The 25,354-nt window shown below is 42.7% G+C and overlaps 1 protein-coding gene and 1 non-coding gene across 2 annotated transcripts in view; both read left to right on the top strand.

Moving 5' to 3' along the window:
* The first annotated feature begins 3,014 nt into the window (after positions 1-3,014).
* GINS2 (GINS complex subunit 2) overlaps positions 3,015-25,354 on the top strand; it is a 28,745-nt gene continuing 6,405 nt past the window's right edge. Inside the window, exons 1-2 of the mRNA XM_053553862.1 lie at positions 3,015-3,201; positions 3,723-3,837. Of these exons, the coding sequence (XP_053409837.1) occupies positions 3,112-3,201; positions 3,723-3,837 (205 nt within the window). The 5' untranslated portion in view covers positions 3,015-3,111. The remainder of the gene's footprint in view (positions 3,202-3,722; positions 3,838-25,354) is intronic.
* On the top strand, positions 5,038-5,139 carry LOC128580355 (small nucleolar RNA U13). The gene has a single exon (XR_008378650.1). It is a non-coding gene; the product is annotated as a small nucleolar RNA U13 (small nucleolar RNA).

Raw genomic sequence — 25,354 nt, 5'->3', positions numbered from 1 at the left:
GCTGGTCAGGTTCTAACAAGGTCGGATGAGCCCAGGTGCTGACACCTGAAGATTGTTGATTCATCTCCAAGGCTACTGTCATAGGTAAGTTGGGAACTGGACTCCATGGTACTGGTCAAGGACCCAGGGCACTCTACACCCAGTGAAGTGTTGACTAGTCAACTCTAACTTTAGACTAGAATAAAAATGCTTTGAAGATACAACCACTTTAAGATAGGAAGATTGTGTAACTTTGTAACCTATGAGGGGAAAATCTGACATGTGCTATGATGAGTAATAACACTGGTAAGGTTTACTTTTACTGTGAGAATAAAAAGTAACAAAAGGAAAGAGGAACCTGGAACCATAGCTCAAGCCTGTAATCCTAGCACTCTAGGAGCTCAAGGTGTTTGCCTGAGTTCATGGGTTCAAGACCAGCCTGAGCAAGAGTGAGACACTGTCCCTAAAAAAAAAAAAAAAAAAAAAAAAATAGCTGGGTGTTGTGGTGTGTGCCTATAGTCCCTGCTACTTGGGAGGCTGAGGCAAGAGAATCACTGAGCCCAAGAGTTGGAGGTTGCTGTGAGCTGTGATGCCAAAGCACTCTACCAGGGGCGACAAAGTGAGACTGTTTAAAAAAAAAGGAAAGAGGAGGGCAGATCAGCAATTTGAGGAGATATCCTCACTGTTCTCTGGAATTGCTGACTTTTCTTTTTCTTTTTTTTAGAGACAGAGTCTCACTTTGTCACCCTCAGTAGAGTGCCGTGGCGTCACAGCTTACAGCAACCTCCAGCTCTTGGGCTTAGGTGATTCTCTTGCCTCAGCCTCCCAAGTAGCTGGGACTACAGGCGTCCACCACAATGCCCAGCTATTTTTTTGTTGCCGGGGGCTAGGTTTGAACCCGCTACCCTCAGTATATGGTGCCAGCACCCTACTCACTGAGCCACAGGTACCGCCCTGGAATTGCTGACTTCTATGAATAAAAACAAAACTGTTGATCCTTCATCTGCTGCTCCCATGATTGGCTTGGGTGACAGAGCTCCCACACCTTCTGGCCCAGCAACATTTTATCTGTCTGCTGTATACCTAACATTATGGGTTTTGTTTTTATTTGTTCCTTTTGAGCACTTCCCTGCTTTCTGGTACAAGTTTATACCTTCATCTCCCCTATTCCCTGCCCAGTCCTAGAACCAGCTATTTCTTGTTTCTCAAAGGAGCCCTGGTTCTTTTTACAGAGAAGCATTTTAGAAAACAAGATCTGGGGGCTGGGCATGCTCACCGCTACTGGACATTTTGCTTCTAGGCCCTCTCAGTGGACAGAGGAAGGAGGTAGATGTGTGTGGGCTAACTGCATATCAGGTGTAGATAGACACATTCATAAGTATTTCTAGAGTCTCTGTTGTGGGCACGGGGCTCTGGCAGCTTTCCTGCCCTCCTGCAGCCCTGTGGGACTTCAGCTTTCCCATCAGCAATTTTCCTTTGCTCTTTTTTTTTTTTTTGCAGTTTTTGGCCAGGGCTGGGTTTGAACCCACCACCTACAGCATATGGGGCCAGCAGCCTACTCCTTTGAGCCATAGGCGCCGCCCTCCTTTGCTCTTTTATAGGCTGCACAAATCAGGAAGCGTGGCCTCGCCAGCTTTGGGACACAAATATTTGCCAGTGAAGGAAACGTTCCCTCATCAATCAAAACCCAGACAAGTTGGCACTCTCTTCGCAGCTGCCTGAGGGAGTTTCTATTTCAGGAGGGGCCAGGTGGCTCACAGCTTCCACTCCAGCCAGGCTCCTTCCCATCCTACCTCATTTTGAAGATGAGGAGACTGAAGTTGAAAGTAGTTGCTTGTCCTTGGTCACTTAGCATCCAGAGTGACCTTTTTATTTTCTTTGAGAATATCTGTTTTAATACATGACATAATGAAGGTAGCACACGGTAAAATCTCCAAGTCTATAAATGACAACTTTCAAGGCAGATAAACAACAGACATCTCTCCATGAAGAGTGGGCAGAGCCTAATTATAGCCCTAGTTCATCTTCCCAGCAACCCGAGTGGGGCGGGTCTCAGGGGAGTCACCAAGGAGAGCTGGTTAGCTGGGGTGCGGGTTTGCTTTGGAATACAGAACCCTGCAATCCACCGTCCCCTATGATTTTTCCCAGGGCCCAATGATCTAATCGAGGTTTCAAATTTGAGTCCAGTCCTAGGGCAGGAGACTCGTCCTGACCTAGGACGAGCTTTTTGTTCCTTTCATTACATCCCTCATCCAAATCACCTGGCCCTGGTTCAAATTAAGCCTCCCGTCCTCATCCTCACCCCACCCCTGAGTCTCATCTCCCCAGGACTGTGCACGTTTTCGCTGAGAACCTTCGAGGGGATTCTGACGCAGGTGAACTTGCCAACAACTGCTCTCGTTTCACTCTGGCCGGTGCACGGAGGACTCCGGGTGCAGCCAGCAAATGACCGTCAGCATTAGTGTCGCGCAAGTGCGGTCGCGCCACGGGCCCCTTCCCGTCTCACCTGGGTTCTTGCTAACATGCAAACGCTGAGCTTTTTCCCTGAAGTGTTTGAACTGGAAGAGGTGGGGTGGGGTGTAGGAATCTGCATTTTTGTAGATTTTTAGCCAGTGTGCAGAGAGAGGGGTAGGAGGTAGTGAAATGAGAGGAAACAACGTCTCCCCTCATTCTGGTTGTCGGTTTGCCCAGGTCACTCAGTGTCCCGGCCCCCGGAGCTGAACTAAATGCATTTACTCCTGATCCGACGCGGAACGCTGGTGCAGACGCAGACTCGAGCCCCGCCCCAGCTCTCGGCTCAGGTGTTTGCGGGTTGCGCACCCGGGGCGGGGGAAAGGACGGGTGCACTGAAAGGACCCGTGCGCAGCCCGCTGGCGGGCCGGGGCGGGGCCGGCACGCGGGAGAGGCGGGGCCGGAACGCGTCCTGTGTCAGACGCGCCAATCCTCGGGCTCGTAGCAACCGTGGTCCCGCCTCCCGCCGCGTTCCTATAGGCCGCCGCGGGCTGCTTTCCGGCGGAGGCGGGACTTAAGCGGTGGCGGGAAAGTGGCGGCCAAGTGGCGTCCCTGGTTGCTCCTCCCGTGTGCTGCGGGGCCTGCGGGGGTCGCGAGTCCCGGGCGGGCAGCTCCGCCGCCATGGACGCTGCCGAGGTGGAGTTTCTGGCCGAGAAGGAGCTGGTTACCATCATCCCTAACTTCAGTTTGGATAAGATCTACCTCATCGGGGTAAGGGCGGGCAGGGCTGACGGGCTCCGGCCCTTCGGGGAGTCGGGCAGGGGTTGGGGGCCACAGGGCGGCGGGCTGGGGGCACCGGGGCACGGATACCGGCCCCTCGGGGAGGCGGGCCGGGCTGGGGGCGCTGGGCTGGGCGGCTGGGGCTAGGCCCGTGCCCGAGGACACCGCAGGCGCGTTCGTGAGTCGCAGTCTGTACCCGGAGGTCCAAGGTGGACACGGAAGGGAGAGGTTCAACCTCCCCGGGGCGGCCCTCGGTTTAACCAAGCGCTTCGCAGGCGACTTGGGTGGGTGTCGTGTCCGGAGCCTTCGGGAGGTCCCGGCAGGCGCGTGACAGCTGCGTGACAGCTGCGGGGGACTACTGTGACAACTGGATTTTTGTCTTTATTTTTATTTGGACCTCAGGTTTATGCACTGCCTTGATTCTTCTTTGATAGCAATGAGGTACAAGGATGCTTTTTAGGTTTTATTTTGTTTTGTCTTAACCTTATGGGGAATTGTTTTACCTTTGGCAGGGGGACCTGGGGCCTTTTAACCCTGGTTTGCCGGTGAAAGTGCCTGTGTGGTTGGCAATTAACCTGAAACAAAGACAGAAATGTCGGTTGCTCCCTCCGGAATGGATGGATGTAGGTAAGGATGGGGGTGGAGGCTGTGTTAGCGGTGACACCTTCTCCCACCGGGACAATGCATGGGGACCTGGTTTGGTCCGTGTTCCAGCTCCCCCATCATCTGCTGATCAGCTGAGATGACTAGTTACAGAGTCACCTCTCAGCAGTCTGCCATCATGTCATGTTGGTTTTTGGAGTGTCTGAAACTTTTAGTTCATATTTTGATTTTAGATATTTCAATTGGCTTTACAATCGAAATATTATATGACCTTTGTGCCTTACACCTGTAATCCCAGCACTCTGAGAGGCTGAGGCTGGTAGATTGCCTGAGCTCAGGAGTTTGAGACAAGCCTGAAACAAGAGCAAGACCACATTTCTACTAAAAATAGAAGAAAATGGACTCTACCTGGGCACTGTGGCCTGTAGTTCAGCTACTCAGGAGGCTGAGGCAAGAGGATGGCTTGAGCCCAAGAGTTTGAGGTTGCTGTGAGCTATAATGCCAGGGTACTCTACTCAAGGTGACAGAGTGAGACTGTCTTAAAAACAAACAAACAAAAAAACCAAACAATTATATGACCTTAAAGAAGCATTTGTTCTAGATTTTTTTTTTTTTTTTTTGCAGTTTTTGGCCAGGGCTGGGTTTGAACCCACCACCTTCGGCATATGGGGCTGGCGCCCTACCCCTTTGAGCCACAGGCGAGTTTTTTTTTTTTATTGTTTGGGATTCATTGAGGGTACAAAGAATTAGGTTACACTGATGGCATTTTTAGATAAAGTGCCTCTTATAATTGTGTCCCACCCTCCCTCTTCCCCTCTCCCCACTCCCACGTTCCCCTACCTCCCACCTTGTATTAGACCATCTACTGACTTCATATTAAAATTGAGTACATTGGATTCTTGCTTTTCCATTTTTATGATCTTTACTAAGAAGAATATGTTCTACCTCCATCCAGGTTAACAGAAAAATATAAAGTCTCCATCTTTTTTTTTTTTTTTTAATTTGTGTGGAAAAGATTAGATTTATAAAGATTAGATAGGAATAGAAAAGATAATCTCCATCTTTTTTAATGGCTGAATAGTATACCATGGTGTACATATACCACAGCTTATTAATCCATTTCTGAGTTGGGCATTTAGGCCGTTTCCACATTTTGGTGATTGTAAATTGAGCTGTGATAAATAGTCTAGTGCAAATGTCCTTAAGATAAAAGGATTTTTTCCAATTCTTTTGTAGTTCATGGCGTGATGATTGGGTTTTCATGCGCATGCGTGAGATTTGCCTCCCACAAATCTTGTTATACATGGGCACCTTACCTGTCTGACATGAAAAAAAAAAAAGGATTTTTTTTTCCTTCTGGATAGATGCCCGGTAATAGGATTGTAGGATCAAATGGGAGGTCTAGTTCGAGTTCTTGAGGGTTCTCCATACTTCCTTCCAAAAAGGTTGTATTAGTTTGCAGTCCCACCAGCAGTGTAAAAGTGTTCCTTTCTCTCCACATCCACGCCAGCATCTGCAGTTTTGAGACTTTGTGATGTGGGCCATTTTCACTGGGGTTAGGTGATATCTCAGGGTAGTTTTGATTTGCATTTTTCTGATGATTAGGGATGAAGAGCTTTTTTTTTTTTTTTTTTATTTGAGACAGAGTTTCAAGCTGTTGCCCTGGGTACAGTGCCGTGGCATCACAGCTCACAGCAACCTCAAACTCTTGGGCTTACACGATTCTCTTGCCTCAGCCTCCCAAGTAGCTGGGACTACAGGCACCCGCCACAACGCCCTGCTATTTTTCTGTTGCAGTTGTCATTGTTGCTTTAGCTGGCCAGGCCTGATTTGAACCCGCCAGCCTGGGTGTATATGTCTGGTGCCCTGCCCACTAAACTACAGGCACCTCCATGAAAAGCATTTTTTCATGTTTGATAGCCATTTGTCCGTCTTCTTTAGAGAAGGTTCTATTTGTGTCTGTTGCCTTGTGGGTTGTCATAGATGGGATTGTTGTCTTTTTTTGATGGATTAATTTGAGTTCTCTGTAGATCATAATTATCAACTTTTGTTGTATTCATAATATACAAATATCATTTCCCATTCTGAACGCTCTCTATTTGCTTTGGTGTTGCTTCCTTAGCTGTACAAAAGCTCTTCAATTTAATTAATTCCCATTTTTTTTTTTTTTGTTGCAGTTTGGCTGGGGCGGGTTTGAACCCGCTACCCTAGGTATATGGGGCCGGCACTCTACTCACTGAGCCACAGGCGCCGCCCCCATTTATTTATTTTTGTTGTTGCAATTATGATGGAAGTTGTCTTCATAAAATCTTTCCCTGTAATACTAGCACTGTGGGAGGCCGAGGTGAGTGGATTACCTGAGTTCACAAGTTCGAGACAAGCCTGAGCCAGAGTTTGACCCTGTCTCTACAAATAGCTGGGTGTTGTGGCAGGCACCTATAGTCCCAGCTACTTGGAAGGCTGAGGCAAGAGAATTGCTTAAGCCCAGAGTTTGAGGTTGCTGTGAGCTGTGACACCACAGCACTGTACCTGGGACAACAAAGTGAGACTTTGTCTTAAAAATCTTTTCCCAGTGCTCGGCACCTATAGCTCAGTGGCTAGGGTTCCAGCCATATGCACTGGAGCTGGTGGGATCGAATCCAGCCTAGACCTACCAAACAACAAAGACAACTACAACCAAAAAATAGCTGGGCGTTGTGGAAGGTTGAAAACCACTGGATTAGCTTCTCATCTTAGCTGTTATTGGCATATACAAAGGCTACTGATTTGTGGATATTGATTTTATACCCTGAGACATTACTGTATTTTTTTTTTTTTTTTTTTTTTTGTAGAGACAGAGTCTCACTGTACCGCCCTCGGGTAGAGTGCCATGTTATCACGCGGCTCACAGCAACCTCTAACTCTTGGGCTTAAGCGATTCTCTTGCCTCAGCCTCCCGAGTAGCTGGGACTACAGGCGCCCACCACAACGCCCGGCTATTTTTTTGTTGCAGTTTGGCGGGGGCTGGGTTTGAACCTGCCACCCTCAGCATATGGGGCCGGCGCCCTACTCACTGAGCCACAGGCGCTGCCCCATTACTGTATTTTTTGATCACTTCCAGGAATCTCGTGGTTGAGTCTTTGGGGTTCTCTAAGATCATATCACTGGTAAAGAGCAAGAGTTGGACCTTAGCCCCCATTTGGATGCCCTTTATTTTCTTCTCTTGCCTGATTGTATTGGCTAGAACTTCCAGCACTATGTTGAATAGTAGTGGTGATAGAGGACAAGCTTGTCTGGTTCCAGTTCTGAGAGGAAAAACTTTCAGTTTAACTCCATTCAGTAAAATACTAGCTGTGGGTTTGTCATAGATGGCTTCAATCAGTTTAAGAAATGTGCCACCTATACCTATTTTCTTAAGCAGGGTTTTTTTTTTTTTGTTTTTTTTTTTTGAGACAGTCTCACTAGGTTGCCTTCAGTAGAGTGCTATGGTGTCACAGCTCACAGCAACCTCCAACTCTTGGGCTTAAGCGATTCTCTTGCCTCAGCCTCCCAAGTAGCTGGAACTACAGGCACCTGCCACAATGCCCGGCTATTTTTTGTTGTTGTTGTTGTTGTTTTCATTTTGTTTAGCAGGCCTGGGCTGGGTTTGAACCCACCAGCCCCAGTATATGTGGTCGGTGCCCTAGCTGCTGAGCTGTGGGTGCTGAGCCTTCTTAAGTGTTCTAATTAGAAAAGGATGCTGAATTTTTTTTTTTTTGTAGAGACAGAGTTTCAGTTTATTGCCCTCGGTAGAGTGCCCTGGCATCAAACAGCTCACAGCAACCTCCAACTCCTGGGCTTAGGCGATTCTCCTGCCTCAGCCTCCCTGTAGCTGGGACTACAGGCGCCCGCCACAATGCCCAGCTATTTTTTGGTTGCAGTTCAGCCGGGGCTGGGTTTGAACCCGCCACCCTCGGCATATGGGGCCCGCGCCCTGCTCACTGAGCCACAGGTGCCGCCCTGATTTTTTTTTTTTTTTTTTTTGCAGAGACAGAGTTTCACTTTATGGCCCTCGGTAGAGTGCCGTGGCGTCACACAGCTCACAGCAACCTCCAACTCCTGGGCTTAGGTGATTCTCTTGCCTCAGCCTCCCTAGTAGCTGGGACTACAGGTGCCCGCCACAATGCCCGGCTATTTTTTTTTTTTTTGGTTGCAGTTCAGCTGGGGCCGGGTTTGAACCCGCCACCCTGGGTATATGGGGCTGGCGCCTTATCGACTGAGCCACAGGCACCACCCAGGATGCTGAATTTTATCCAATGCTTTTTTCTGTATCTATTGAGAGGATCATATGGTCTTTGTTTTTGCTTCTTTTGATATGGTGAATTACATTTATGGACTTCTGTATATTAAACTAGCCTTGCATCCCTGGGATGAAACCTACTTGATCGTGATGATTTTTTTAATGTGTAGCTGTAATGTATTGGCTAGGATTTTACTGAGAATTTTTGCTTCTATATTCATTAGTGAAATTGTTCTAAAGGTCTCCTTTTTAGTTGGGTCTTTTTCTGGTTTTGGTATCAGGGTGATTTTTTCTTCATAGAATGTATTGGGGAAGATTCTTTCTCATTTTTTTGGAGTAATTTCTGCATTATGGGTATAATTATGCTCATGAAAGTTTGATAGAATTCTGGTGTGAAGCCATCTGGACCAGGGCACTTTTTCTTTGGGAGATTTTTTTATTGTTTCTTTGATCTTAGTTCTTGAAATTGGTCTATTCAGTAGATCCATTTCTTCTTGGTTAAGTGTAGGGAGAGGGTGGATTATAGATATTGATCCATTTCCTCCACATTGTGAAATTTCTGGGCATAGAGTTTTTGTAGCAGTCAGAGATGATCTCTTGTATCTGTATGGCATCTTTTATTTCTCCGTTAGCATTTCTGATTGAGGTTATTAGAGATTTTATTTTTCTGTTTCTAGTTAATCTGGCCAAGGATTTATTGAGTTTCTATTTTGAAAAACCAACGTTTTATTTTATTTAATTAATTAATTAATTTTTATTGTTGGATTCATTGAGGGTACAAGATACCAGGTTACACTGATTGCATTTGTTAGGTAAAGTCCCTCTTATAATTGTGTCTTGCCCTCAAAAGGTGTGTCACACACCGAGACCCCCCCCTTCCCTTTTTCCCTTTCTCTGCTCTCCCCTTCCCCCACCCCCCTTAGTACATTAATGACCTAATGTACTAGGTCATTGATTGTCCTCATATCAAAATTAAGTACACAGGATTCTTGCTTCTCCATTCTTGTGATGCTTAACAAAGGATGTAATGTCTCCATCTTTTCTCTTCTTTTCTTTTTTTTTTTTTTTGGCCAGGGCTGGATTTGAATCTGGCATATGGGGCCGGTGCCCTACTTCTTTGAGCCACAGGCGCTGCCCTGTCTCCATCTTTTTTAATGGCTAAATAGTATTCCATGGTATACATATACAACAGCTTGTTAATCCATTTCTGGGTTGGTGGGCATTTAGGCTGTTTCCACATTTTGGCGATTGTAAATTGAGCTGTGATAAACAGTACAGTGCAAATGTCCTTAAGATAAAAGGATTTCTTTCCTTCTGGGTAGATGCCCAGTAATGGGATTGCAGGATCAAATGGGAGGTCTAGTTCGAGTTCTTTGAGGATTCTCCATACTTTCTTCCAAAAAGGTTGTACTAGTTTGCAGTCCTACCAGCAGTGTAAAAGTGTTCTTTTCTCTCCACATCCACGCCAGCATTTGTAGTTTCGAGATTTTGTGATGTGAGCCATTCTCACGGGGGTTAGATGATATCTCAGGGTGGTTTTGATTTGCATTTCTTGAATTATTAGGGACGATGAGCATTTTTTCAAATGTTTGTTAGCCATTCATCTGTCTTTTTTAGAGAAGGTTCTTTCTATTCATGTCTCTTGCCCATTGATACATAGGATTGTTGGCTTTTTGTGTGTGGATTAATTTGAGCTCTCTATAGATCCTAGTTATCAAGCTTTTGTCTGATTCAAAATAAGCAAATATCCTTTCCCACTGTGTAGATTGTGTATTTGCTTTGGTTGTTGTCTCCTTAGCTGTACAAAAGGTTTTCAGTTTAATTAAGTCCCATTTGTTTATTTTTTTTGTTGTTGCAATTGCCACGGAAATCTTCTTCATAAAGGCTTTCCCCAGGCCGATATCTTCCAGTGTTTTTCCTGTGCTTTCTTTGAGGATTTTTATTGTTTCATGTCTTAAATTTAAGTCTATTATCCATCTTGAATCAATTTTTGTGAGTGGAGAAAGGTGCAGGTCCAGTTTCAGTCTTCTACATGTGGATATCCAGTTCTCCCAGCACCATTTATTGAATATAGGGATTCATCTCCCCAGTGTATGTTCTTGTTTGGTTTATCGAAGATTAGGTGGCTGTAATATGTTAGTTTCATTTTCTGGTTTTCTATTTGATTCCAAATGTCTGTGTCTCTATTTTTGTGCCAGTACCATGCTGTTTTGACCACTATGGCCTTGTAGTATAGCCTAAAGTCTGGTATGCTGATGCCCCCAGCTTTATTTTTATTACTAAGAACTGCCTTCACTTCAGGGTTTTTTCCTGGTTCCATACAAAATGAAGAATTGTCTTTTCCAAGTCTTGAAAGTACGATGTTGGTATTTTAATAAGGATGGCATTAAATCCGTAGATTGCTGTGGGAAGTATAGACATTTTAACAATGTTGATTCTTCCCAGCCGTGAGCATGGTATGTTCTTCCATTTGTTAAAATCCTCTGCTATTTCTTTTCTTTACGGTTCCAAAATTTCTTTATAGAGGTCCTTCACTTCTTTTGTTAGGTATATTCCTGGGTATTTCATTTTCTTTGAAGCTATGGTGAAGGGAGTTGTGCCCTTACTTAGCCTCTCATCTTGGTTGTTATTGGTGTATACAAAGGCTACTTTTTTGTGGTCGTTGATTTTTATATCCTGAGACATTACTGTATTTTTTAATGACTTTCAGAAGTCTTGCTTGAGTCTTTGGGGTTCTCTAGGTGTAAGATCATAATCAACAAAGAGGAAGAGTTCGACCTCCTCTGCTCCTATTTGGATGCCCTTTATTTCCTTCTCTTGCCTGATTGTATTGGCTAGAAGAACTATGTTGAATAGTAATTGCAATAGAGGACAACCTTGTCTGGTTCCAGTTCTGAGTTGAAAAACCTTCAGTTTTACTCCATTCAGTAAAATATTCGCTGTGGGTTTGTCATAAATAGCTTTGATCAGTTTAAGAAATGTGCCACCTGGGCGGCGCCTGTGGCTCAGTCTGTAGGGCGCCAGTCCCATATACCGAGGGTGGTGGGTTCAAATCCAGCCCCGGCCAAACTGCAACCAGAAAATAGCTGGGCGTTGTCGTGGGCGCCTGTAGTCCCAGCTACTCGGGAGGCTGAGGCAAGAGAATTGCTTAAGCCCAGGAGTTGGAGGTTACTGTGAGCTGTGTAAGGCCACGGCACTCTACCGAGGGCCATAAAGTGAGACTCTGTCTCTACAAAAAAAAAAAAAGGAAATGTGCCACCTATGCCCACACTCCTCTGTGTTCTAATTAGAAAGGGATGCTGGATTTTATTGAATGCTTTTTCTGCATCTATTGAGAGGATCATATGGTCTTTATTTTTGCTTCTGTTGATATGGTGAATAACGTTTATGGACTTGCGTATGTTAAACCATCCTTGCATCCCTGGGATGAAACTTACTTGATCGTGATGTATGACTTTTTTGATGATAAGCTGTAATCTATTGTCTAGGATTTTGTTGAGAATTTTTGCATCTGTGTTCATTAGTGAAATTGTTCTGAAGTTCTCCTTTTTAGTTGGGTCTTTTCCTGGTTTTGCTATCAGGGTGATGTTTGCTTCATAGAATGTATTGGGGAAGATTCCTTCCTCAATTTTTGGAATAATTTCTGCAGTATGGGAATAAGCTCTTTCTGGAAGGTTTGATAGAATTCTGGGCATTTTTTGTTGGGAGAATTTTTATTGTTTCTGGATCTCAGTGCTTGAAATTGGACTGTCAGGAGATCTGTTTCTTCCTGGCTTAGTCTAAGGAGAGGGTGTGATTCCAAATATTTTTTTTTTTAATTGTTAAATCATAGCTGTGTACATTAGTGCAATCAAGGGGTACAATGTGCAATCAAGGGGTACAATATATAATCTGAAATATTCTCATCAAACTGTTCAACGTAGCCTTCATGGCATTTTCTTAGTTATTGTATGTAGACATTTGTATTCTGCATTTAGTAAGTTTCGCCTGTATCCATTCTAAGATGCACCGTAGATGTGGCCCCACCCATTACCCTCCCTCCACCCTAACCTCCCCCTCCCTTCCCCTTCCTTGGCCCCTTCCCCATATTCTTGTGCTATAGTTGGGTTATAGCCTTCATGTGAAAGGTATAAATTAGCTTCATAGTAGGGCTGAGTACATTGGATACTTTTTCTTCCATTCCTGAGATACTTTGCTAAGAAGAATATGTTCCAGCTCCATCCATGTAAACATGAAAGAGGTAAAGTCTCCATCTTTCTTTAAGGCTGCATAATATTCCATGGTATACATGTACCACAATTTGCTAGTCCGTTCGTGGGTTGATGGGCACTTGGGCTTCTTCCATGACTTAGCAATTGTGAATTGGGCTGCAATAAGCATTCTGGTACAGATGTCTTTGTTATATTGTGATTTTTGGTATTCTGGGTATAAACCTAGTAAAGGAATTATAGGATTGAATGGCAGGTCTATTTTTAGGTCCCTAAGTATTCTCCAAACATCCTTCCAGAAGGAACGTATTAGTGTGCATTCCCACCAGCAGTGTAGAAGTGTGCCCTTTTCTTCACATCCACGCCAACATCTCTGGTTTGGGGATTTTCTTTTGTGTGTGTGTGTGTGTTTTGGCCAGAGCTGGGCTTGAACCTGCCACCTCTGGCATATGGGACTGGCGCCCTACCCCTTTGAGCCACAGGTGCCACCTGGGATTTTGTTATGTGGGCTACTGTTACTGGGGTTAGGTGATATCTCAAAGTAGTTTTGATTTGCATTTCTCTGATGATTAAGGATGATGAGCTTTTTTTCATGTGTCTGTAGATCGTGTGTCTATCTTCTTTAGAGAAGTTTTTCTTCAAGTCCTTTGCCCACCCTGAGATGGGATCACTTGTTCTTTCCTTGCTAATACGTTTGAGTTCTCTGTGGATTCTGGTTATTAGATCTTTATCAGAGGTATAACCTGCAAATATTTCTCCCATTCTGAGGGCTGTCTGCTTGCTTTACTTACTATGTTCTTGGCTGTGCAGAAGCTTTTTAGTTTGATCGGGTCCCAGTAATGTATTTTTGATATTGCTTCAATTGCCTGGGGAGTACTCCTCATAAAATATTCACCCAGGCCGATTCCTTTAAGAGTTTTTCCTGCATTTTCTTCAAGTATTTTTATAGTTTTATGTCTTAAGTTTAAATCTTTTATCCAATGAGAGTCTATCTTAGTTAATGGTGAAAGGTGTGGGTCCTGTTTCAGTCTGTTACAGATCGCCAGCCAGTTCGCCCAGCACTATTTGTTAAATAGGGAATCTTTTCCCCACTGAATGTTTTTTTTTTTTTTTTTTGTAAAGACAGAGTCTCACTTTATGGCCCTCGGTAGAGTGTGGTGGCCTCACACAGCTCACAGCAACCTCCAACTCCTGGGCTTAAGCAATTCCCTCCCGAGTAGCTGGGACTACAGGCGCCTGCCACAACGCCCGGCTATTTTTTGGTTGCAGTTTGGCCGGGGCCGGGTTTGAACCCGTCACCCTCGGTATATGGGGCCGGCGCCTTACCTACTGAGCCACAGGCGCCGCCCCCCACTGAATGTTTTTAATTGGCTTGTCAAAGATCAAATAACAGTAAGTAGCTGGATTCATCTCTTGGTTCTCTATTCTGTTCCAGACATGTACTTCTCTGTTTTTGTGCCAGTAACATGCTGTTTTGATCACTATTGATTTATAGTACAGTCTCAGGTCTGGTAGCGTGATTCCTCCTGCTTTGTTTTTATTGCTGAGTAATGTTTTGGCTATTCGGGGTTTTTTTCTGATTCCATATAAAACAAAGTATTTTTTCATGATCTTTGAAATATGACAATGGAGCTTTATTTATTTATATATTTTTATTATTATCAAATCATAACTGTATACATTGATATGATTATGGGGCATCATACACTCGCTTCATAAACCATTTGACACATTTTTGGAGCTTTAATAGGAAATGCATTAAAATTATATATTGCTTTGGGTAGTATAGACATTTTAACAATGTTGATTCTTTCCAGCCATAAGCATGGTATGTTTTTCCATTTGTTAACATCTTCAGCTATTTCTTATCTTAAAGTTTCATAGCTCTCTTTGTAGAGATCTTTCATGTCCTTTGTTAGGTATATTCCCAAATATTTCATCTTCTTTGGCACTACTGAGAAAGGAATAGAGTCCTTGACTATTTTTTCGGCTTGGTTATTGTTGGTATACATAAAGGCTACATATTTATGGGTGTTGATTTTGTTTTTTTTTGTTTTTTTTGTAGAGACAGAGTCTCACTTTATGGCCCTCAGTAGAGTGCCGTGGCCTCACACAGCTCACAACAACCTCCAACTCCTGGGCTTCAGCGATTCTCTTGCCTCAGCCTCCCAAGTAGCTGGGACTACAGGCGCCCGCCACTGGGTGTTGATTTTGTAGCCTGAGACATTGCTGTATTCCTTGATCACTTCTAAAAGTTTTGTAGTAGAATCCCTAGTGTTTTCTAGATATACGATCATATCATCTGCGAAGAGTGAAAGTTTGATCTCTTCTGACCCTATGTGGATACCCTTGATCACCTTTTCTTCTCTAATTGCAATAGCTAAAACTTCCATTACAATGTTAAAGAGCAATGGAGACAATGGGCAACCTTGCCTGGTTCCTGATCTAAGAGGAAATGATTTCAATTTAACTCCATTCAATACGATATTGGCTGTGGGTTTGCTGTAGATGACCTCTATTAGTTTAAGAAATGTCCCTTCTATACCAGTTTTCTTAAGTGTTCTGATCATGAAGCGATGCTAGATATTATCAAAAGCTTTCTGTGCATCAATTGAGAGAATCATATGGTCTTTATTTTTTAGTTTGTTTATGTGCTGAATTACATTTATAGATTTACGTATATTGAACCAGCCTTGAGACCCTTGGATAAATCCCACGTGGTCATGGTGTATAATTTTTTTGATGTGTTGTTGGATTCTGTTTGTTAGGATCTTATTGAGTGTTTTTGCATCAATATTCATTAGTGATATTAGTCTATAATTTTCTTTTCTTGTTGGCTCTTTCCCTGGTTTGGGGATCAAGGTGATGTTTGCTTCGTTGAATGTGTTGGGTAATATTCCTTCTTTTTCTTTCTTTTTTTTTTTTGCTGAAAGTTAATTTATTGAAAATTTATTAAAAACACTTTATTTCCTCTACTAATTATCTTTGTTTCCAATACCCATAGTTCATTGCTGGCTGCTTGTCTGTTTTCTTTTTCTTTTTTTTTTTTTTTATTGTTGGGGATTCATTGAGGGTACAATAAGCCAGGTTACACTGATTGCAATTGTTAGGTAATATTCCTTCTTTTTCTGTATTTTGGAAGAGGTTTAGTAATATAGGTACTAGTTCTTCTTTAAAGGTTTGGTAGAGTTCTGGTAAAGCCATCTGGTTCTGGGCTTTGCTTTTTAGGGAGATTTTGTATAGTTGATGCTATTTCAGAACTTGATATAGGCCTGTTCAACATTTCCACTTCGTTCTGGCTAAGTCTTGGTAGGTGGCGTATTTCCAGGTATTGGTCGATTTTTTTTTTTTTTTTTTTTTCAGATTTTCATATTTGTGAGAGTAGAGTTTCTTGTAGTATTCGTTAAGGATTTTTTGAATTTCTGAGGGGTCTGTTGTTATTTCATCGTTACCATTTCTGATTGATGGAATTAGGGATTTTACTCTTTTTTTCCTGGTTAGGTTGGCCAAAGGTTTATCTATTTTATAGATCTTTTCAAAAAACCAACTTTTGGATTTATTGATCTGTTGTATAATTCTTTTGTTTTCAATTTCATTTAATTCTGCTCTGAGTTTGGTTCTTCTGCTGGGTTTGGGGTTGGAGTGTTCTTCCTTCTCCACTTGCTTAAGATGTCCCATTAAGTTATTAAATTCCTCTCTTTCCGTTTTCTTGAGGAAGAATTTCAGTACTATAAATTTCCCTCTTAGGACTGCCTTTGTAGTATCCCACAGGTTCTCATAATTCGTGTCTTTATTGTTGTTTTGTTCCAAAAATTTGGTGATTTCCTTCTTAATCTCGTCTATAACCCATCTATCCTTCAGTTTTAGGGTATTTAGCTTCCATGTTTTTGTATGGGTATGCAGGTTCCTGTTGTTATTGACTTCAACTTTTATTGCCTGATGGTCTGAAAAGATGCAAGGAATAATTTCTATTTTTTAAAATTTGTTGAGGTTAGATTTGTGGCCTAGGATGTGGTCGATTTTGGAGTATGTTCCATGGGCTGATGAGAAGAATGTGTATTCAGTTTTGTTGGGATGAAATGTTCTGTAGATGTCTATTAAGTCCAGATTTTGAATGGTTAAGTTGAAATCTAAAATTTCTTTGCTTAGCTTCTTTTTGGAGGGTCTACCCAGCACTGCTAAAGGGATGTTGAAATCTCCAACTACTATGGAATTGAAGGAAATCAAGTTGCTCATGTCTGTTAGAGTTTCTCTTATAAATTTAGGTGCATTCTGGTTGGGTGCATAAATATTAATAATAGAAATTTCATCATATTGAGTATTACCTTTAACAAATATGAAGTGTCCATCCTTATCCTTCCTTATTTTGGTTGGTTTAAAGCCTATTGTCCTATTGCAAATGGGATTGCAATGCCTGCTTTTTTCTGCTTTCCATTTGCCTGGAGTATAGATGACCATCCCTTCACCTTGAGTCTGTATTTGTCTTTTAAAGTAAGATGAGATTCTTGTATGCAGCAGATATCTGGCTTGAGTTTTTGTATCCAGTCAGCCAACCTGTGCCTCTTTAGAGGACAATTTAAACCATTCACATTAATTGAGAATATTGATAAGCCTTTTGAGAGTCCAGTGGACATTTTTAATCCTTTGCGACTGTGGAAGTTGGAATTTGATCAAAATTTTCTGGGTGGGTTTACTTTTGTGGTGGAGGATTATGCTGGTCTTTATGGAGGATAGGTCTGAGAATATCCTGGAGAGCTGGTTTAGTTTTGGCAAATTTCTTCAACATGTGAATGTCATTAAAGTATTTAATTTCTCCATCATAAATGAAACTCAGTATAGCTGGGTACAGGATCCTGGGTTGAAAGTTATTTTGTTTTAGGAGATTAAAAGTCGATGACCATCCTCTTCTAGCTTGAAAGGTTTCAGCAGAGAGATCTACAGGTATTCTAATATTCTTCCCCTTGTAGGTGATTGTTTTTTTTTGTCTGGCTGCTTTCAGAATTTTCTTCATATTAACTTTAGTGAAATTGATTATGATGTGTCTGGGGGATGTCTTATTTGGGTTAAGTCGTGCCGGAGTTCTGAAACTGTCTGCTATCTGAATTTCAGGATCTCTTGGCATGTCTGGAAAGTTCTCCTTCATAATCTCATGGAGAAGAGACTCTGAGCCTTGTGAAGTCACTTCGTTGCTTTCGGGGATCCCTATAAGACGAATATTGGTTTTCTTTGAATTATCCCAGAGCTCTCTGAGAGAGTGATCTGTTTTTGCCCTCCATTTCTCTTCCTCTTTGAGAGTTTGGGAGTGTTTGAAAGCTTGTCTTCAATGTCAGACATCCTTTCTTCTGCTTGCTCCATTCTGTTACTGAGGGATTCTACTGTGTTTCTCAGATCTTTGAGGGCTGCAACTTCTTGTCTCAATGTGTCAAAATCTTTGGTCATTTGGTCTTTGAATTCGTTGAATTCTTGAGATATCTTTTGGGTTACTGCTTGGAATTCTAATTCAATCTTATTTGCTATCCAGATTCTGAATTCGATTTCTGACATCTCTGCTATTTGTTTGTTTTTGGGATCTTGTGCTATGTCTGCCGCATTGATTTTTGGGGGAGTTGATCTACTCTGATTATTCATATTGCCAGAGTTTTTCTGTTGATTTCACCTCATGATTGTTTTTCACTGTTGCCTCTGGCCGTCCTCAGAGTTGGGGAGGAGTCTCTCCAAGATTAGACCCCAGCGGGATCACTCTATTGTTGCTGGATCTGTGTAGTTCCTCTGGGGATGCCCCAGCCAGGGAGTTCTGGTTGTGGAAGCAGCTCCGGAATGTGACACACCCAGATCCAGCAACAGGGCGGGAGGTGGTGTACATGGTTCTGGGAGTGCCTGGCGCACAGTGACTTTGGCACAGAGAGCCCAAGGCTCCAGCAGTCTCTGGCCAGGAGAAGGGCTCCACGCAGAGGCAGGGAGGGCTCCGGAGGGCACGCGGCTACCAGAGTCCCTGGGCAGACGAGTGGGCCGGTGTGGAGGTAGGGAGGGTACAGGAGGGAGGACACGGGGTTGCGCGGCTTCCGCAGTTCCTGGTCAGGGCATGCGGAGGCCTGGCAGGCGCGGGTTGCGGGAAGAGGGTCGTGGCACAGCTCTTACCGAGGTCTGTGCCGGAGCCGATCGCAGTTGCGGTGCAGTTCTTACGGAGGTCCGAGCTGGCCTTCTGGATTCTTGAGTGTGACCTTATTTGCTCATTGCCAGGATGGTTGCCAGGTCTTCCTCAACCTTCTTGGGCACTGCCTTTGGTGTCAAAGGCCTTGGCCGCGTTCCCTTTTGTGCACCTTTATCAGCTTATTACAAAGGATACAGATGAAGAGACTCCCTGGGCAAAGTGTAGGGGAAGGGATAACACATCCTCCATGAACTGCCGTGTGTTCAGCTACCCAGAAGGACTTCTTATTTTCTTTTTAGCATTTCTTAATCTATGACTCTCGTATTGTGATAATGATATAGCCACATATATTCTCATCATTTGATCTTTGATAAGCCAATTAAAGTCCTGATTCCAGATATTGATCCATTTCCTTCACATTGTCAAATTTCTGGGCATAGAGTTCATCATAATATTCAGAGATAATCTCTTGTATCTCTATGGCTTCAGTTGTTATTTCCCCTTTATCATTTCTGATTGAGGTTACTAGAGATTTTACTTTTCTATTTCTAGTTGTCTGGCTAAAGGTATTTATCTATTTTATTTTTTCAACACCAACTCCTTGTTTCATTAATTTACTGAATGATTCTTTTGTTTTCAATTTCATTAATCTCTGATTTAATTTTGGGTATATATATTTTTTCTGCTGGGTTTAGGCTTAGATTGTTCTTCTTTTTCCAATCCATAAGATGGCTTGTGAATTTGGTGATACGCTCTCTTTCTGTTTTTTGGATGTAGGCATCTAAAGCGATAAATTTTCTTTTCTTTCTTTTTTGTGTTTTAGAGACAGAGTCTCACTTTATTGCCCTCGGTAGAGTGATGTGGCATCACAGCTCACAGCAACTTCCAACTCCTGGGCTCTGGTGATTCTCTTGCTTCAGTTTCTGGAGTAGCTGGGACTACAGGCGCCCGCCACAACGCCCGGCTATTTTTTGGTTACAGTTTGGCCAGGGCTGGGTTTGAACTCACCACTCTTGTTATATGGGGCTGGCACCATACCCACTGAGCCACAGGTGCCACCCAACAAAGGAGTATTTTATTTATTTTTTTTTTTTGAGACAGAGTCTCACTATGTTACCCTCAGTAGAGTGCTGTGGCGTCAGAGCTCACAGCAACCTCCAACTCTTGGGCTTAAGCGATTATCTTGCCTCAGCCTCTCAAGTAGCTGGGACTACAGGCACCTGCCCCAACACCCAGCTATTTTTTGGTTGTAGTTGTGATTGTTGTTTGGCAGGCCCAGGCTGAATTTGAACCCATAAAGTGATAAATTTTCCTCTCAGGACTGCTTTTGCTGTATCCCACAGGTTTTGGTAGCTGTGTCTTCATCGTTGTTATGCTTCATTGTTGTTATTTCCTCTTTTATTTGTTCCTACACCCAATTGTCATTCAGCGTAAGGTTGTTTAATTTCCATGTCTTTGTGTGGGGTTGAACATTTTTGTTGTTAATGCCTTTAACGCCACCTTTAATGCCTTGTGGTCTGGGAAGATACAAGGTAAAATTTCAATTCTTTTCATTCTGTTGAGGTTTGTTTTGTGTCCTAGGATAAGATCAGTTTTGGAGAATGTTCCATGGGCTGATGAGAAGTATTCTTTAGCTTTGGGATGGAGTGTTCTATATACATCTATCAAACACAGTTGTTCTAAGGTCTCATGTAAGTTCTTTATATCTTTATTTAATTTCTTTTTAGAGGATCTGTCCAGCTCTGTAAGAGGAGTGTTAAAGTCCCCTGTTACTATGGTGTTATAGGATATCATATTGCTCAGAGTAATTAAGGTCTATTTCAAGAATCTGGGAGCATTTAAGTTTGGTGCATAAATGTTTAAAATTGTCTTGTTGTATTTTTCCCTTGACAATCTTTGTCTTTTTCTGCTTTTTTAAAAAAACTTTTTATATTTATTTATTTATTTATTTTTATTTTGAGACAAGGTCCCACTCTGTCACCCTTGGTAGAGTGCCATGGCCTCACAGCTCACAGCAACCTCCAACTCTTGGATTTAAGCGATTCTTTTGCCTCAGCCTCCCAAGAAACTGGGAGTACAGGCACCTGCCACAACGCCTGGCTGTTTTTTGTTGCAGTTTCCACTGCTGTTTTAGTATATGAGGCCAGTACCCTACTCACTGAGCCATAGGCGCCACCCATTTTTTTCTACTTAGTTGCTTTAAATGCACATGTATCTGAAAATAGGATTGTAACCCCTCTTTTCTTCTGAATTCTGTTTGCCTAAAAAATTGTCTTCCAATCCTTAACTCTGAGTTTTAATTTATCATTTGAGGCTAGGTGTGTTTCCTGCAGACAGCAAATGGATAGCTTGTGTTTTTTAATCCAATCAGCCAATCTGTGCCTCTACAGTGGGGAATTCACGCCATTAACATTTATTGAGATAATTGATAAGTGTGGTAGTGTTCTATTTATCTTATTTTGTGGAAGTCCGTTTCTTAGTTTTATCTTTTTCATCATTGTGGAAGCTAAGTTCTGTCCTTCAATTTCTGAGCACTTACTTTGCTGGTGATCCGTTGTGATGGTCAGTGTATAGAACAGGTTGAAGTATTTCCTGGAGAGCTGGTCTTGTTGTTTCAAATTTCCTCAATGTTTGTATATCAGTAAAAATTTGATTTCTCTGTCAGTTTTAAAGCTTAGCTTAGCAGAATATAGAATTCTGGGCTGGAAATTGTTCTGTTTAAGTAGATTGAAGGTAGATGACCATTGTCTTCTGGCTTGAAAAGTTTCATTAGAGAAATCTGCAGTCATTCTGAAAGATTTGCCCCTGTAGATCAACTGGCGCTTACTCCTGGCAGCTTGCAGAATCTTTTCTTTTGTCTTGACTTTGGACAGGTTCATCACAATGTGTCTTGGAGAAGCTCTATTAGAGTTGAAGTGACCTGGGATCCAATATCCCTCTGAAAGGAGTGTGTCAGAATCTTTGGAGATACTTGGGAAATTTTCTCTCTCTCTCTCTTTTTTTTTTCTTGAGACAGAGTCTTACTATGTTGCCTTTGGTGGAGTGCTATGGCGTCACAGCTCACAGCAACCTCAAACTCTTGGGCTTAAGCGATTCTCCTGCCTCAGCCTCCCAAGTAGCTGGGACTACAGGTGCCTGCCACAACGCCCGGCTATTTTTTTTTTTTCTTTTTGTTCCAGTTGTTTAGCTGGTCTGTGTTGGGTTTGAACCCTCCACCCTTGGTGTATGTGGCTGGTGGTGTAACCACTGTGCTACGGGTGCTGAGCTGGAAATTTTCATTTATAATGTTCTCTAGTATGGCTTCCATTCGTCTGGGGCGTTGTTCTTCCCCTTCTGGGATAACTCATACGTTTGAACGCTTCATAAAGTCCCATAAGTCTGTCAGTGAATGTTCTGCTTTCTCTTTTCTTTTCTGCCTCTTTAACTATATGAGTTATCTCAAGAGCTTTTTTTTTTTTTTTTTGTAGAGACAGAGTCTCACTTTATTGCCCTCGGTAGAGTGCCGTGGCCTCACACAGCTCACAGCAACCTCCAACTCCTGGGCTTAAGCGATTCTCTTGCCTCAGCCTCCCGAGTAGCTGGGACTACAGGCACCCGCCACAACGCCCGGCTAATCTCAAGAGCTTTGTCCTCTACCTCTGGGATTCTTTCTTCTGCCTTGTCTAATCTCTTGTTGATACTTTGTATTGCATCTTTCAATTCCCTAATTGACTGCTTCAATTCTTTTAGCTCTGCTATATCCTTTCTATATTCTTCATATCATTCCTCTCTTGTTTCATTCTGTTTTTGGATTTCCTTTTTGATTATTTTCCACTTTCTCAGCATATTTCCTTCATTGTTTCCATTATCTGTACTTTAAATTCCCCTTCTGTCATTTCTAACATTTCTTTATAGATGGAATCCTCTGCAGTAGCTACCTCACGGTCCCTTGGAGGGGTTGCTCTGGACTGGTTTTTCTTTTTTTTTTTTTGTAGAGACAGAGTTTCACTTTATGGCCCTCGGTAGAGTGCCGTGGCCTCACACAGCTCACAGCAACCTCTAACTCCTGGGCTTAAGCGATTCTCTTGCCTCAGCCTCCCGAGCAGCTGGGACTACAGGCGCCCGCCACAACGCCCGGCTATTTTTTTTTTTTGGTTGCAGTTTGGCCAGGGCCGGGTTTGAACCCGCCACCCTCGGTATATGGGGCCGGCGCCTTACCGACTGAGCCACAGGCGCCGCCCCTGGACTGGTTTTTCTTGTTGCTAGGATTTTTTTCTGCTGATTCTTCCTCATGAGTGTTTTCTTTCATCTGTTTCCTTGCCCTAATTTTCCTTTCACTTCGTCTTGCTCTTTAAGTTACTGTCCCTCTGGCCTAAGATTTTGATAAATCCAGTTCTCCACTGCTTTTGTCCTCCTCCTGGGGTCCAGAAGTCTCTCGCTGTCTCCCTGTGTTCCCAAAGGGATGTTTCTGAGCAGAGCCCACAAGCCAGAGATGCCTGGAGTCTTCTCTCCCCAATCTCACCGTGCATGTGTGGTTGCAAAGAAGGTGTTATTCAGTCACCATCTTGCTCCCTCCTGAAAAACCAACTGTTTGTTTTGTTTATTTTCTGGATGATTCTTTTGTTTTCAATTTCCTTAATCTCTGATTTAATTTTGGTTATTTCTTTTCTTCTGCTGGGTTTGGGATTAGATTGTTCTTTTCCAATTCTATAAGATGGTTCATGAGTTTGTTGATGTGTTCTCTTTATGTTTTTGGAATGTAGGCATCTAAAGTGATAAATTTCCACTGCATCCTACAGATCTTGATAACTTGTGTTTTTATTGTTATGTTTGAGGAATTTATGATTTCTTCTTTTATCTCTTCCTGACCCCAACTATCATTCAGCATAAGGTTGATTAATTCCCATGTCTTTGTGTGGGATGAATGTTTTTGTTGGAGTTGAGTTCCACCTTTATTGCCTTGTGGTCTGGGAAGATACAAGGTAAAATTTCTATTCTTTTAATTTTGCTGAGGTTTGATTTGTATGTATCCTAGGATGTGGTGTATTTTGGAATCTGTAGCACCGGCTGATGAGAAAAATGCATATTCTTGAGCTTTGGGACAGTGTGTTCTGTATAGGGCCATTCATCTCATTTGTTCTAGGGTCACATTGAAGTCCTTTGTGTCTCTGTTTAGTTTCTGTTTAGAGGATCTGTCCAGTTCCGTCAGAGGGCTGTTAAAGTCCTGGCTGTTATGGTGTCATGGGATCTCATATTGTTCAGACCTGTCAAGGTCTGTTCATAGATCAGGCAGCATTTAGATGGTGCATAAATATTTAAAATTGAGATGTCTTCTTGTTGTATTGTTCCTTTGACCAGTCTAAAGTGGTCATCTTTGTCTTTCTTAAATTTAGTTGCTTTAAATATGCTTATATCTGTAAATAAAATTACAACCCCGCATTTCTTTTTGTTTCCATTTGCTTGAAATACTATTTTCCATCTCATAATCCTAAGTCTTATTTATTTATTTATTTTTTGTAGTTTTTAGTTGGGGCTGGGTTTGAACCTGCCACCTCCAGCATGTGGGGCTGGCGCCCTACTCCTCTGAGCCACAGGCGACTAAGTCTTGATTTGTCTTTCAAGGCTGTGTGTGTTTCCTGGAGACAGCATATGGATGGCTGGTGATTTTTTTTTTTTTTTTTGGCCGGGGCCAGGTTTGAACCCAGCACCTCTGGTATATGGGGCTGGTGCCCTATTCCTTGAGCCACAGGTGCCACCCTGATGGCTTGTGGTTTTTTTTATCCAGGGAGCCAGCCTGTACCTCTTCAGTGGTGAATTCAGTCCATTGATATTTATTGAGAGAATTGATAAGTGTGGTGGAATTCTATTCATCTTATCTTGTGAAAGTCTGTTGTGTAGTTTTATCTTTTGCACCACTGTGGAAGCTAAGTTTTGACCTTTAGCTTCTGTGTGTTTACTTTGCTGATGGTCCATTATGATGGTCAGTGTTGAAAATAGGTCTAAGTATTTCCTGTAGAGCTGGTCTTGGGACAAATTTCCTCAGTGTCTCTATATCCGCAAAAGATTTGATTTCTCCAACTTTGAAGCTTAGTTTAGTAGGACACAGAATTCTGAGCTAAAAGTTGTTTTGTTTAAGAATGTCAAAGATGGGTGACACCTGTGGCTCAAAGGAGTAGGGTGCCGGCCCCATATACCAGAGGTGGCAAGTTCAAACCCTGCCCCAACCAAAAGCTGCAAAAACAAACAAACAAAAAACAGAAAACAATGTCAAAGGTGGATCACCATGCTCTTCTGGCTTGGAATGTTTCAGTTGAAAAGTCTGCGGTCATCCTAATGGCTCTGCATCTGTAGGTCAGTTGGCACTTACTCCTGGCTGCTTGCAGAATTTTTTCTTTCATCTTGACTTTGGACAGGTTCATTACAATGTGTCTTGGAGAGGCTCTGAGGCTCTGTTTGAGTTGACCTGGAGTTTGATATCCATCTGAAAGGAGTGTGTCAGGATCATTAATAAAATTTGGGACATTTTCATTTACGATGGTCTCCAGTAGGGCTTCCATTCCTTTAGGACAGTCTTCTTCCCCTCCAGGAATCCCTATTATTCATATGTTTGAACACTTCATGGATTCTTGTGGTTTTCTAAGCACCTGCTTTACTTTCTCTCTCTTCTTTTGTGCCTCTTTAACAACCTGGGTGAACTTGAAAACTTGATCCTCTGGCTCTGAGGCTCTTTCTTCTCCGTGGTCTGACCTGTTGTGACACTTCCCACTGCATCTTCACATTCCTGATTGTCTCCTTCATTTCCTTCAGCTCCTCCACATCCTTTCTATACTCTGCGTATCTCCCATCTGACTTTTGGTTCTGTCTCTCCATTTTCTCATCCATTCCTTTTATTGTCTTATCCATATTTTAAATTCCCTTTCTGTTAAGTCCATTACTTCTTTATAG

The sequence above is a fragment of the Nycticebus coucang genome, chromosome 2 (genome assembly GCF_027406575.1).
Source record: "Nycticebus coucang isolate mNycCou1 chromosome 2, mNycCou1.pri, whole genome shotgun sequence".
In the NCBI taxonomy this organism is placed as follows: domain Eukaryota; kingdom Metazoa; phylum Chordata; class Mammalia; order Primates; family Lorisidae; genus Nycticebus; species Nycticebus coucang.
The sequence above is the reverse complement of the archived record's forward strand: the minus strand, read 5'-3'. Positions and strand labels throughout refer to the sequence as shown.